This window comes from Ascaphus truei, chromosome 12, assembly GCF_040206685.1.
Source record: "Ascaphus truei isolate aAscTru1 chromosome 12, aAscTru1.hap1, whole genome shotgun sequence".
NCBI classification, from domain to species: Eukaryota; Metazoa; Chordata; class Amphibia; order Anura; family Ascaphidae; genus Ascaphus; species Ascaphus truei.
The window spans coordinates 40,543,161-40,557,707 of NC_134494.1; the positions used below are offsets into that span (position 1 = coordinate 40,543,161).

General features: G+C 46.4%; 1 protein-coding gene across 1 annotated transcript in view; it reads right to left on the reverse strand.

Moving 5' to 3' along the window:
• MADD (MAP kinase activating death domain) overlaps positions 1 to 14,547 on the reverse strand; it is a 69,844-nt gene that overhangs the window by 43,262 nt on the left and 12,035 nt on the right. The window contains 1 exon segment of the mRNA XM_075567480.1: positions 14,087 to 14,547. Within this exon segment, the coding sequence (XP_075423595.1) occupies positions 14,087 to 14,547 (461 nt within the window).

Genomic DNA, 14,547 nt, shown 5'->3' on the forward strand with positions numbered 1-14,547 from the left:
AGCGCCGTGCCCCAACCCCCAGAATATTTTGCGACCCACACCCTGTTTGCACACCCCTTCTGTAAGATATCACACCACTGCCAAAAACGTACAAGCTGCAGCATAAAAGTTACAGTGTGTATGTACAGGCATACCCCACATTAACGTACGCAATGGGACCGGAGCATGTATGTAAAGCGAAAATGTACTTAAAGTGAAGCACTACCTTTTCCCCCACTTATCGATGCATGTACTGTACTGCAATCGTTATATACGTGCATAAGTGATGTACATAACGCATTTGTAACAGGCTCTATAGTCTCCCCACTTGCGCACAGCTTCGGTACAGGTAGGGAGCCGGTATAGCTGTTCAGGACGTGCTGACAGGCGCATGCGTGAGCTGCTGTTTGCCTACTGGGCGATATGTCCTTACTCGCGAGTGTACTTAAGGTGAGTGTCCTTAAACCGTGGTATTCCTGTATATCTTTATTTATATAGTGTCATCAAGGTACACAGCGCGTCACAGCAGTAGTACACGCGGCATAAATAATATAACACATAATGGGAATAAGCGCTTGAGACATAAAAGTAACATTAGGAAAAAGGAGTCCCTTGCCTTGAAGAGCTTACAATCTAATTGGTGTAGGAAGAACCTACAGAGAAAGTAGGAGGGTATTATGGCAAGAGCGTCTGTAAGGGGTTACGGTCAGTGCATCTGAGATGTATAGTATCCGTCATGGAGCTACCCATATACTTCGTTAATGAGGTGTGTTTTACGATGGGTCTTCAAGGTGGCGAGAGGGTGCAGTCGGATATTGAGGGGGGAGGGCATTCCCGAGGTGTGGGGAAGTGACCAAGAAAGATTTTAGGCGGGAGAGGGCTTTAGATACAAAAGGAATTCAAGCGCTAGAACAGGAGTGGCCAAGTCCAGCCCTCAAGGGCCACCAACAGGTCAGGTGTTAAGGATATCCCTGCTCCAGTACAGGTGGCTCTATCAGTGATATGCTTAAAACCTGACGTGTTGGTGGCCTGGAGTTGGCGAACCCTGCCCTAGAATAATCCATTAAGAACATAGGAGGAGAAAGAAGAGTCTTGTGTCTCAGGTTCCAGTCTCTGGGGTGGGAGACCCAGTCAGAAACTCAGCCCTGCTCCCTATCTTATTTTCTTTATATCATATCTTCTCCAATGGTCACCTGCAGAGAATAGGCACACCTGCATTGTCCTATATATTTAGTAGAGAAGCAAACAAACGTTTATCTGCGAAATACCCTCAGGCTCCTATTTCTCCTCAGCAGGTGCCTTGTGTAGGATGACACACACACACACACACACACACACACAACAAGGAGGAGGATTGGCTCGCAGTTTCCATGGGCACAATGAATTTCTCATAACAGCCTCACGGAATGTTCCACTCATACACAATTGATGCACTCCCAGCTCACGCTTTGCCTTCCTGGGAGACAGGGCGCGAGAGGCAATGGGGAGGAAAAGCTGTGCGAGTCAATGTAAGGGAGCGGAAAATGGGATTTTAAGGTTTGGAAAGCCGTGCGTGTTCTGGAGAAGTGCATGTTTGTCACAGGTTGTGTTACCACGAAACACACCAACGTGCTCAAGTTCAATAATACATTCAGAAGAGCTGTTTATTACATGTCGCTTCTCCCCCGTCATACACACAGAGTAACGGGCTCGCCCGATGCTGCATGGGACATCTCCAGAATGGCGACTGGGGGTGACGTATTTTATAAGTATTCTTAATATGGAAGTGATTTGTATTAATGATGGGTTTACAAATAAAAGATGTGTTAAATAAGTTATGGATGGTAAAATAAAAAAAATTAAAAAAAAGTGACGAAAACCCTCCACCGTAATGTGTACAGCAAATACAAATACCCCTTGTGAGCACGTCTCAGCCAGGTCTGCAACCCTGCCCTTCCCCATTATCTCTCCGCATACAGCGCTTCCACTGCAGCCAAGGATTCTGGGAAATGACATGCAAATGAGCACAGTGTCACCTTTTACTTCAAATCCCTGTTAAAAGGGATTTCAAGCAAAAGGTGACACCGAGTGCTCATTTGCATGTCATTACCCAGAATCCCTGGCTGCAGTGGAAGCGCTGTATGCTGGGAGATAATGTGGTTGCAGACCTGTGTGAGATGTGAATGGGCTCACACTTGGTATAAGTATCCTTAACATTGAAGTGACTTATGAATGATGGGTTTACCAATAAAGATGAATATTTTGTTATAATAAGCAGCTGTGCACCATCTCTCTGAATGAGGGATACCCGATTCTCCGGTGATGATACGCACGCAGCTACCACCCAAGTCACCCATCGCATGAATTATTGATGAAGTGGATGACAGTTCTTTCCTATTGTCTGACTTTGTTGCACTTTGTTGCACTTAGTGTATTATAATTCCCTGTACTGTACAGTCTCTCTGTAAAGCGCTGTGGGGCTATGTAAATAAAGATATACATACATAAAAGTGCTACACACCGGGCGGGGTTTGGAATTTCTTGGTTTGGAAGAATTCATAGCATTAAGATGAATCTTCTGCCAAGGGTGCTTTACCTGTTCCAGGCCCTGCCAATACCATTGGTGCGGGCAGATATCCTCGCCTTACAGTCAAAGATCATGAAATTCATTTGGCACAAGAAGAGTCCAAGAATTGCTAAAAGTATATTAACTAGACCCACGATTAGAGGAGGACTAGCGGTACCTTGTTTGATGGCATATTACAAAGCAGCAAGATTGGGTCAGATCGTCCAGTGGCACCTGGACCCGTCCCTGCGGAGATGGGTGGCACTGGAGAAAACCTGCTGTGCTCCAATTGAGCTGTATAATTTAATTTGGCTGCCAAAACGCTGCGACAACACGGTGGGGATGCTGCTACGGACCATGGTGAACTCTCTGGCGGTGTGGAGGAGTTCCAAATTTAAACATAAACTAACGACAAAACACTCCTTGATGACCCCGCTATTCGATAACCCAGATTTCGCCCCGGGGATGGCCGGAGAGCGGCACTTTAAAATTTGGATACAGTCGGGATATAAGCGGTTAATGAATCTGAAGGGGCCTCAGTATATTAAAACATTCGAACACGTCAAATCAGAAAAAGGCCTTCCAAACACTGAATTATTCCGCTACCTCCAGATAAGAGCATTCTATAATGAATTTCCAATTAGACCAGCCAGGACCAATTTCGAGCAGCTGTGTTCTAGAGCCACGGACACACAGGGACTCACCTCTAGATTATACCGGGAAGTGATCTGTCCAAGTGGACCTGACGCCGACAAACTGAACTACATGACTAAATGGGAGACAGTCCTAGGGGAGACTTTAGAGGACAAAGACTGGGAGTGGATCCTACAGGCGGCAGCCAAAAGCTCCATATGCTCTACGTTAAAAGAGAACGCATATAAGGTCATGATGCGCTGGTATCATACCCCATTACGTTTATCTAAATTTGTCGGCGGTTATTCCCCGCTCTGCCCAAAACAGTGCGGGGAAGCAGCAGACCTAGTCCACATGCTGTGGTCCTGCCCGAAGGTACTTCCGATTTGGGAGAGCATTAGAGCTTGGACACAAAGTATCCTCGATTTAGAGGTCCCCCTGGACCCGTGGCTGTTCTTACTGGGCAGGCGGGCTCAGGGGCTGTCGAAAACGGCACACAAACTGGTGGCACATATGGCCACAGCCACACGGTGCGAGATCGCAGCATTGTGGATACAGCAAGATCTTCCAGTCATTTCTAAAATTCGAAACAGATTGTGGCAAGTTTGCCAGATGGAACAGTTGACTAGCTGGGTCAATGACTCTGGCCGAAATTTTTTAAAAGTATGGGAGCCATGGCTCACCCAATCCGACATCCCCGGGGTAGATGCCAGCACGATTTTGCTATAATACACACAAGTGCGTTCTCTGGTGACGGAGCGGAACATACTATAACATAGGCACATAACAGGTAGGATCCCCCCCCCGACTATTCGAATTGGAACCAAGAGGTGGAGTCGTCAGGAGCCACGGAGAAGGACGCCTTACGGACCGACAGCAGATCTTCCACTACCAAAGAACAGGGTGGCAGTCCATTCCCTTCCCCCCTCCCCCCTCCTCTCCTTTTCCCCCCTTTGGTGTTTTTTCCTCTGTTGTCTAGTCTCTGGTCCAGTAAGTCAGGTTTGTCTAGTCTTGTGAGTGTATGTTGTTAGTCCCTCGTTGCTCTTGAGTGACTTTACCCTCGATAGTGAGAAGGAAAAGGGTAAACCTCGGGGGGTTTCAAATCGTTTACAATGGGATGTGGCATAATGTTTTTGGTGTGAAACCCAATAAAAATTTTGAAGTTGAAAAAAAAGTGCTACACACCTATTTTTTGGAATGATAAAGTTCAACACTTTATAAGTGTCCTCTTAAAGCTGCAGTCCTCGCAATATCCTACATGTGTTTTTTTAATAAATCAAATCTGTACTATAAAAAAAAATGCTATAAGTATTTTCTCAAACAACCCTGAATGACATTTTTAATGTAAAGAGCATTTTTGATTTCTATAACAACCATTTACAAAGTCACACCCCCTTCCTATTCTGAAACAGGCTCTGGCTCACCCCTTTTTGAGCCCGCCCTCTCTCTAGAAGTGCACCAACTGCATCTAGTAACTGCCTGGTAACATGATCTTCCCCACAGAACTTTGCATCTTTGTTCCTCTTCTGCTGCACTGACAGCCATTTAGTGAACCCCGGAGCCGAATCTTCGCCGATCAATCACAGGAGAACGGATCGATCGGCAACTTCGCTAATTACTTATCATTGTGTGCATTGTATTGATGCACATATTAGAGGGGGGGAAAAATGAAACAAAAATTTAAAAAAAAGGTGAGGCGTGGTCAGTTTCTGAGCTGAGCGGTCGCTTGCTGGATCGGCTCATCGGCCAAAATCAGCATTTTCACCCACAGAAAGGGAAAAAACACCAAACGCAAAAAAAAAACATTAAAAAACATACACAACACACTGTGGGGATAGGTGGGGGATCTGGGTCCCTATCTGGAATCCGACAGGAGCCGTCCGAGTCTGGGGTCCAGCTGCGATCACGGGGATTGGGCCTCCACCGTAATGGCTACACGAGGGAGCCAAGATGGCCGCCGGGGTCGCACGGCTGTTCTTGCCTGAAGGCCATCCACCTAGCCGAACCCAATAGAAGATGGCCGAGCGTACCCACTCCGCCCGAGGGAGCCAACTAGACTTCGGTGCCAGCGGGCTCCAGGGACCTACCGCCCAGATCCAAGCAGCGCGGCTCAACAAAGTAGTGGGGAAGGCCGGACGGACTCCCGAGACACCTACCAGAGCCATCACTGGAGAAGAGGCCACTGCCCTCCTGAGATTGACACGGGGACCCGGAGGGCCAGCCGCCCGGAGGTGAGCCCGAGGGGAAGACCCTGAGCAGCAAAGTTAGTCGCAGAGCTGGTAGGCGAGAGAGGGAGAAGCCTAGCAGGAGGCTGTGAGGAGCGAGGTCCACAACGGCAGGTGTTGGGAGAGAGGGGACTGGGTCTGACTCCGATGACAGGGGCATGGGGGAGAGTGTCACACGAACCCCAGCTGTGAGATCCCCTGCTGGCCCATCGTTCCCTGGAACTTCAAACGGTCTCCACTCCAAGAAGAAACTGATACTTGACAGCAGAGACAGGGAGGCACATTAGGAGGTGAGGAGGTGTATTCCCCCAAGAACCACAAAGATGAAAATCTTAGCTCCAGGCAGGTCCCAACAAGACAGATGAAATCTGGCTAAAGGTGTTGGCCAATCGCCCCTGGCCTGAATACTCATCCGACTTCATGTAACAACAGAATGACCAAGTAAAAGGGTGCAAATGTGGTACTGATCTAGGTAAGATAAGGCCGGGTCCTCCTATGGGAGGTAACAAGCTAAAATAGATAACAGCTACGCCGAAAAACGCAAACTGCGGTACAAAAAGATAGGAAGAAAGGAAAAAAAGGGAGGATAAAAAGGAGACAAAAACGTACGAGAACTGAGCCCCAAGCAAAAAGCGATATGGCGCCCAAGAAACCGCAAAGCATCGTTCTTCAGCAAAAAGAAGATGACCCCAAGACCAGGAAGAGGCCGACTCAAACTCTGACCCAGACCAGGGCCCGAGTATTAGGAGATACCTGAAGGTCTGGGTCAAGGAAATCAAGCAAACTTTCCATGAAGAACTACAGCGTGCTATGAGCGGTCTTAGATCGGAAATCTCGGCGGTGGAAGAGAAAACAACAGGGCTGGAGGAAGCTATGGAGACCACAAACCGAGAGACAGATTGAGGCAGACTCTGACATAGTCCAACTGAGGGAGCTGGTATCCCGGCTTCAGGAAACCCAAAGGAGGCCGAGAATAGATCAAGAAGAAATAATATCAGGGTACAGAATGTCCCGGAGTCAGTGGCCCCAGATGAAATCAAAACCTTATCTGCATAGGCTGTTCCAAAATATACTCCCAGAGGCCACCATCGACAAACTGGAAATGGATAGAGGCCACAGAGTCTTTCGACTAAGAGAATACGAGGGAAGGGGCCCAAGAAATATAATAACAAGGCTCCACTATTTTTCGGTTAAAGAAGAAATTCTCAACAAATCCAGGAACCTGGATAAGATTTGCTTTGAAGACTCAGAGACACAGATCTTCACAGACATTGCCCCAACAACATTGTCAAAAAGAAGAGAAATTAAGAGATATAACAGGTCTACTACGGAGCAAAGGGTTTAGATACCGCTGGGGCTTCCCATTGCATCTGCAGGCCCCGTATAAAGGGAAGCCGGCTGTGCTGAGAAAACCTGAGGAGGGCCCGGACTTCATAGAAGCACTCGGCTTGGAGGCTCCACAGGGACTATTCGTGGGGCTCGGGAGCAGCCCCTCCTCCGCAAGGCAGGGTCCAGGATCTCCACAGCATCAATGAAAAATTTGAAAGGCACTGAGCCTCCGAACTCGAACAGCTAAAAGCGTAGAAACAACTACGTTTGGAGTAAATCTAGCTTTATAAAAAGAAGGACCGCTCGACTTTTTGAACGAATTTAAAAAAAAAAAATTATAGCAGAAGTTACCAGTCAAGTTACAAGAGAACAAGCCATAGGGGCCAAACGGACCGTCTGGTCTTACTGACAGTAGGCATGGCTGGACCAGTCCTTTTGGCTTAACTTTGAGATTTGGAGGCCAGGTCCCAGGGGGGGGGGGGGAGGGGGAGGTGGGACGGAGATGTAGATGTGCATAGATAGGTCAGCATAACCTCTTAGGGACTGACAGCAGCCCACCAGCCCCGCCGGCTCCCCCCTGGGTCAACCTCCGATTATGCTTTAGTGCGCAAATAGAGCCGATACTAAATGTTTCCATTTTAGATGTAAGTTACCGGAGTTGCTGTTGTACGGGTCCCGCGAGGACCCATGCCCATAAATTGTAAGCCATCTCAAACTTAAGTTAGATGTTAATGAGCAGGAGGGCTAAGAGATGGAACTCGGGGGGATTTAGGCTGATAGCAATGCCGAACATTCTGTTACTGATTTGGATAAGTTGTTAAAGTGTAACTAATGTTTTCCCACGAGAGGTACAATACTAGGTTTCCCTCCCTGGAGCTTGTGACACAACGCATATTGAAAACGCCACACGGCCTGAATAGACACGAAAATAATGGACACATGACCATCATCAGATCGCAGGTACCACGATGCACCCTGAACACATTTTTTTTCTTAGACTCTGCATGACCCAAATACCCCACAAGTAGAGTAAAAGGTCCATGTTACCTGAGGGCCTGAACCACACCAAGTTAAAGACCCCCCCTTTGTTGTTGTTCTTTTTGTATTTCCCTTACCCCCCTTCCCCACCTTGCATCCATCCACACATACCCAGTTTACCAAAGCTATGAACAGAGGAACACACAGCCCCCACTTCAGCGTAGACTTCAAAAAGATTGTAGGCCAAACGGACTAATCCTATGGGAATCCTCCATGCCTTACTCCAAACAAAGGAATGGCTAGTTGTCTAAAAGTAGTTTTCCAGAATGTCAAGGGTCTAAACTCACCTATGAAAAGGAGGATAATGTTTAGAGACTTTAAATCTAAACTAGGAGATAGATATAGATAGATAGATATAGATAGATAGATAGATAGATAGATAGATAGATAGATAGATAGATAGATAGATAGATAGATAGATAGATAGATAGATAGATAGATAGATAGATAGATAGATAGATAGATAGATAGATAGATAGATAGATAGACAGACAGACAGACAGACAGACAGATAGATAGATAGATAGATAGATAGATAGATAGATAGATAGATAGGACACATACACACAATACAGGAAAAACAATTAAACAGAAAATATGTAACTTTACTAGACTAAGAGACAAAAAATTTCATCAAAATGTATCACTCACCAGCAAAAAAAACAAACAGGCAGGAGTAGCTATCTTGATTAAGACAAATGTTCCCTTTGATATTGAAAAAAATAAAAAAGGGATAAAGTAGGTAGAATGATGATTCTCACGGGTAAACTTGGCACAGAAGAACTAACCATAGTAAGCCTATATGCTCCTAATCTAAACACCATCACAGACAGTATTAAAGATAGGGCGACAACCCTCGAAAAAGAACACCGCTCTAAGCTAAAAAACTCTAGAGCCCTGGAAAATAATAGAAGGGTAAGCAGGTTGGTCGACACTTGGAGGCTGATGAACCCGACGACCAGGGGACACTCATTTTACTCGGCTCCCCTCAAACAATACACGCGTATCGATTACACACTCCTATCTAGAGACCTGGCCAGCAGCATTGTCAAAGCCGAGATGGATAGCATGACTTGGTCGGATCATGCCCCGGTGTCGCTGACACTGCAAGGTATACACCAGAGATCATCCAGCGCACGTTGGCGATTGAATGACCTCCTGCTTAGGATCCCTGAGACTAAAGATGCTGTAGAGGCAGCCCTCCGTGAATATTTTTCACTAAACGATAATGGTCAAGTGGGAGAAAACACACTATGGGCCGCACACATGGGGCGCCCTGAGAGGCAAAAACAGTCAGCATCGCCTCACACAGAAAGAAAGAGAAAAATAGGAGAATAAACAGACTGACAGCCCCAGGGAAAAGGAAGAGGCGTTCAACACAACCCAACAGACAACACTAGAGCTAAAATAGACAAGGACAGAGTTGAAGTTACAAATATTTTGATAGAGGATACGGAGCAGGCAATGCGGCGGACTAACCAAATCTTTTACGAAAAGGGCAACAAGGCAGACAGGTACCTCGCAGCTAAACTTAGAAATAAAAAAGCCCACCTTAAATATTTACAGCATAAAGACGGACCACGATGTCTTAACATATAATCCAGCGGAAATTAATAGAGAATTAGTGAAATACTACTGTATTTTATACAATCTGAAAAACCCTGAACAAGGAGACTTAGACCTGGAAGCAAAAATAGAGGAGTACCTTTCAGCAAGCAGACTAGCCAAGTTAGACATCCCAACTGTCAGTACGCTAGGTGCCCCAATAAAGGCAGAGGAGGTTTCTGAAACTATCAAAACCCTTAAAAACGCCAAAGCCCCAGGTCCAGGCGGGTTATCTAATTTGTATTATAAAAAGTTTCAATCAATACTGAAGCCATAACTGGTTAGATGGTTTAATAAAATCTTGAAAGGTGGAGGAATGCCGAGCGAATTGCTAGAAGCCTCAATTATTGTAATCCCGAAAGAAGGGAAGGACCCCTCACTATGTCCAAGCTACAGACCCATTTCATTGATAAACACAGACATTAAACTCTTTGCCAAAATTCTGGCATCAAGATTAAACAAGGTTCTAAACACTCTTGTACACCCTGATCAAGTGGGCTTCACCCCAGACACCAAGCCTCAGGCAACATCCGAAGGATTATTAACATCATACACAATACCAACTCAATTCAGAGGCCAACTCTAATTTGGGGTTTGGACGCAGAAAACGCATTCGACGGGGTGGTGTGGCCCTTCATGTTTCGTGTCCTTAATAAGATGGGTCTTCATGAAAGTTTTATTAACGGCATAAAAGCACTATACTCCAATCCAACAGCTTCGGTCCGCAAGTCCGGCCATACTTCCCCGCCATTCAAAATCACCAACGGTACGCGTCAAGGGTGTCCACTGTCCCCCCTGTTATTTGCACTATGCATAGATGCATTGGCCTCTAAAATTAGACTAAATCCAGAGATAAAAGGAGTCCCCATTGGCGATAAAGAATATGAAGTATCCCTCTTCGCTGATTACATTTTACTCTCAATGGCCAGCCCAAAATCATCCCTACATTGTTTGTTTGCTACATTAGAAGAATTCGGGATGCTGTCAAATTTTATAATAAACCATACAAAATCAGAGGCTTTAAATTTATATATACCCAAAGAATTAGAGAATGACATGAAAAAAAAGTTCCCTATTAAATGGAAACTAGACAGGATAAAATATCTGGGAGTATTCATCAAAAAAAAAAAAAATCACATGAGGACATCTCTGAGGCAAACTACCCAGAACTCATTACAAATTTGAAAAAAGACCTAAAGAGTTGGATGGGATAGCAGATCTCATGGTCAGGCAGAATTACATCGGTTAAAATAAACCTACTACCTAGACAGCTATATCTCTTTCAAGTTCTACCAGTAACTGTACTAATAAAAGTTATTAGAGACCTAGATAAAGAGATTAATGGTGCTTTCTCCAACGCAGGGGGGACTAGGTCAACCTTATCTAGTTAAATATTATGAAGCAGCTAGGTTGAGCCCGTTAATATATTGGTCAGCAGGGTACCAAACCTTTGGTAGATATCGAAAAATCGGAAGCACAGACCACTGACATAGTGACACTTCTGTGGCTAAAAAAGGAAAACAGATTGACACACTACAGGAACCACCCAGTTATGGCACACTCCTTCCACATCTGGAACAAAAACTGTAGATACAAAACAGGTCTCGTCTATCCCCTCACCATTGACAACGATCAGATCCAACCCTGATTTTACTCCAGCATAGCACTCAAATGTTTATAAAGTTTGGGGCAGAAAAGGCCTGTCATCCATAAAAGATATACAAAAAGCGGGCAAGATAAAGACATTTTTTAATTAAAAGAGGAGTACAGAACCCCAAACACACACATATTTCAATATCTGCAGTTGAAACACTAGGTCTCCTCGCTATAGCCAAACGAAAGCTCAAACAGGCCCCTTACCACCTTTGAGAATATGGTTAGGAGAATATCACAAGGGGACAAAATCGCCCAATTCTACAACAACAACTCAGAGGGCAAACAAACAAAAATATTTCAGACTGGGAAAAATATATAGGTAGACCCTTAGAGGACTGGGACTGAGAACACATATATGATAGTATAGCCAGAGCCTTCAGGTGTTCAGCGGTTAGGGAAACAGACCCCAAAATACTGCTCAGGTGGTATTACACTCCTGAAGGCTTACACTCCTTTTCTCAATCTATTCGCAAACAAAAGATATCAGATAACACATCAGTGTTTGGTGTGGAATGGGTCGTATACGGGGAAGGAAGCTTTTGGTCAGGGGCGGCCAACTCCAGTCCTCAAGGGTCACCAACAGGCCAGGTTTTCAGGATATCCCTGCTTCAGCACAGGTGGCTCACTCAACGACTGTGCTGAAGCAGGGATATCCTGAAAACCTGACTTGTTGTTGGCCCTTGAAGACTGGAGTTGGCCACTCCTGGTTTAGGTTATGGTGGAGATTTCTTCTGGCCCAGCTAGGGGCTAGTTTCAGGATTGAGAGGTACAGGAATACCTCGGTTTAAGGACAATCACTTTAAGTACACTCGCGAGTAAGTACATATCGCTCAATAGGCAAACGGCAGCTCGCGCATGCGCCTGTCAGCACGTCCTGAACAGCAATACCGGCTCCCTACCTGCACCGAAGCTGTGCACAAGCGGGAGACTATAGAGCCTGTTACAAATGTGTTATTTACATCAGTTATGCTCGTATATGACGATTGCAGTACAGCACATGCATCGATAAGCGGGGAAAAGGTAGTGCTTCACTTTAAGTACATTTTCGCTTTACATACATGCTCCAGTCCCATTGCGTACGTTAATGCGGGGTATGCCTGTAATACTGTTTGTAGGGCTTCTGGATTTGTTGAGGAATGGGTCATTGGAAAGGGAAAGGTTTTCGGCAGAGGTTTTTAAAAACTGCGGTCCACAGTTCCCTAGTGGTCCCGGATATCATAAGGGTCAACCATGCTCTCTCTCACTCGCAGTCCATCGTTTGTATACTGCTGCCGGAACTGCAATGCCGATGCTTGGTCTATGAAAAGGTTTCCCCCAAGATGATGCAAACCCAGAACTTTCATTTTATAATTTATACATACTTAACCCCCCCCTCTTAAAGGGTTACTAGCCGTATTAGTGTATACTGGGCCCCACCCTGCTTGCTATGGGGATTCATACGTCAAGCAGGTGTATTTAAGGAACCGAGACGGTTCTAGATGGTTAGGTTCCGGGAGGACAAGAGGAGAGCAGCCTTGGGGAGAGTAGATACCCAGGTTCTTAAGGTAATAGAATAGACCAGATCCCCCTACTTTATACCGTTATAGACAGGGATAGTAACCTTGTAAGTTAGGATCCCTAGAGAAGACTGAGGGAGTCCAGAATAGTTGCTAAGTGAAACGGCACGCGTCAGAGGGCCTCAGCAACGAGGAGTTCCGGATCAGCTGTAACCGCGGATCCGCATATACATTCCTCTCTGGCTCAAGTGGAATTGGCAGTTACCATAAAGGCTATGGTATTGGGATACGTATATAGGACTCGCTAGGATCCCCAATGAACCAAGCATTACCGAGATAATGAGGAGAGATGTCCCAAAACAATGAGATGGGAGCCCGGGTCTACACACAAGGGAGAAACCAGATATGTACCGCCATACGAGTGCTAGGAATGGGCAATGATAGAAGAACCGCAATCATGTATATCTGTTATAAAACACAGTGCAACGTTGTCATTATATGGATGAGCAGTCCCCGTGTTTGGGGACACGAATAAATGACAGTTGTGCTATAAAACTTCCAGGCGCCCATTATTCTACAACCTTGCTAACTCATCGCCCAGCCGCCTGAATTCCGGCCCCGAGTCACGGTTACCCGTGTGGGGTATCCATATACACACCCATGTAATCTCCGAGGAGCCAGGCAGGGAGCGCTACACATACAAATACATGGAGGGACAGAGCGAAGTAACGAAGGGGGTCCTCCCCATTATTATTAATACAGTATTATTAACACTGAAGTGGCTCATTAGAAAGAGGTCTGAGAACTCTTGATGTAGACAATGTGTTTAGTGATCCCTGCCACTAGCCTCTTTCTGTAGAAGTCCCCCCAGCATCTTCAAAGTCAGGTATTACAGTCCCTGTGACTCAAAGGTAAGAGTAAGGTATGTGAATTTGTGAATTTAAAGGTGCGGTCTCACAGTGAACCAGCGTGCGGTGATAGGTTTACGGGGATATCTTGGCGAGCAACAAATAAATCTGACACGTTCGGTATCGGTGGTTTGGATCATTCCTGGGAGTGGGAAAATGTCTCATTTACCAGGAGGACTGTGAGGGGAAAAGGGTATCGTTTATCTTGATTTATGAATCCCCCATGATAACCCAAATAGCCTCTCAATATTGGGAGGCGGCCAACTAACGCAGGGGAAGGGGAGAATGCTCAACACGCGGCAAGACCAACAGAAGGGAGATACTCAACTTCTGACCCTCAATATACAATACCTACACACATATCTACTACAGCAGCGGAGGCCAACTCAGAGTTCAGGTTATCCCTGCTTCAGCACAGGTGGTGCAGTCTTCGACTGAGCCACTGATTGAGCCACCTGTGCTGAAGCAGGGATATCCTGAAAACCTGACCTGTTGGTGGCCCTTGAGGAGTGGAGTTGGCAACGCCTGCACTACAGCTTTACAGAAAATCACTTTCACTGGTTTGATATTTTGTACAAGGGAATGAGTCGTCAGGATCCAGGTTATTATTTGTGTTTGGACCTACGTGGGTCAGCCCCTATAAGCTGATAAAGTTGTGGTGGTCTCGCTCACCTCTGCACTCCCTTGGTGATGCCGGCCTTCTTGCTGATCAGCCGCTCACTGCAGCAGTCCACCAACCGCTTCAGGGTGTACAGGCATTCCCGGAAAGTGGAGAAGAAAGGGTAGTGGCTGATGACGCACAGTGACGTCAGGGTGCTGTTCCGGGGACCGCTGGGTCCCCTTGGAGAGACGCTTCCGCGGGGGGACTGGTTAAGGTCAGGGGTGGAATCGGCGCTGGGGGCCTGCAGGGAGTGGCCCCCGTCAGAAACCTCCGAGCCGTTTTCGGACGCTGGCTTGGGCGGCTTGCGGCTCTTGTCCTTGGGGCCGCGTTTCTGGAAAGAGCGGTAGAAGTTGACGCAGATCCCGTAGCGGACGATGCCGCTGTCCTTGTCTGTGAGCGTGAAGACGAAGGAGGTGTCGTCGCGCAGGCTCATGCGTTTCTGGCGCACGCTCAGGCAGCCCTCCGGCTGACA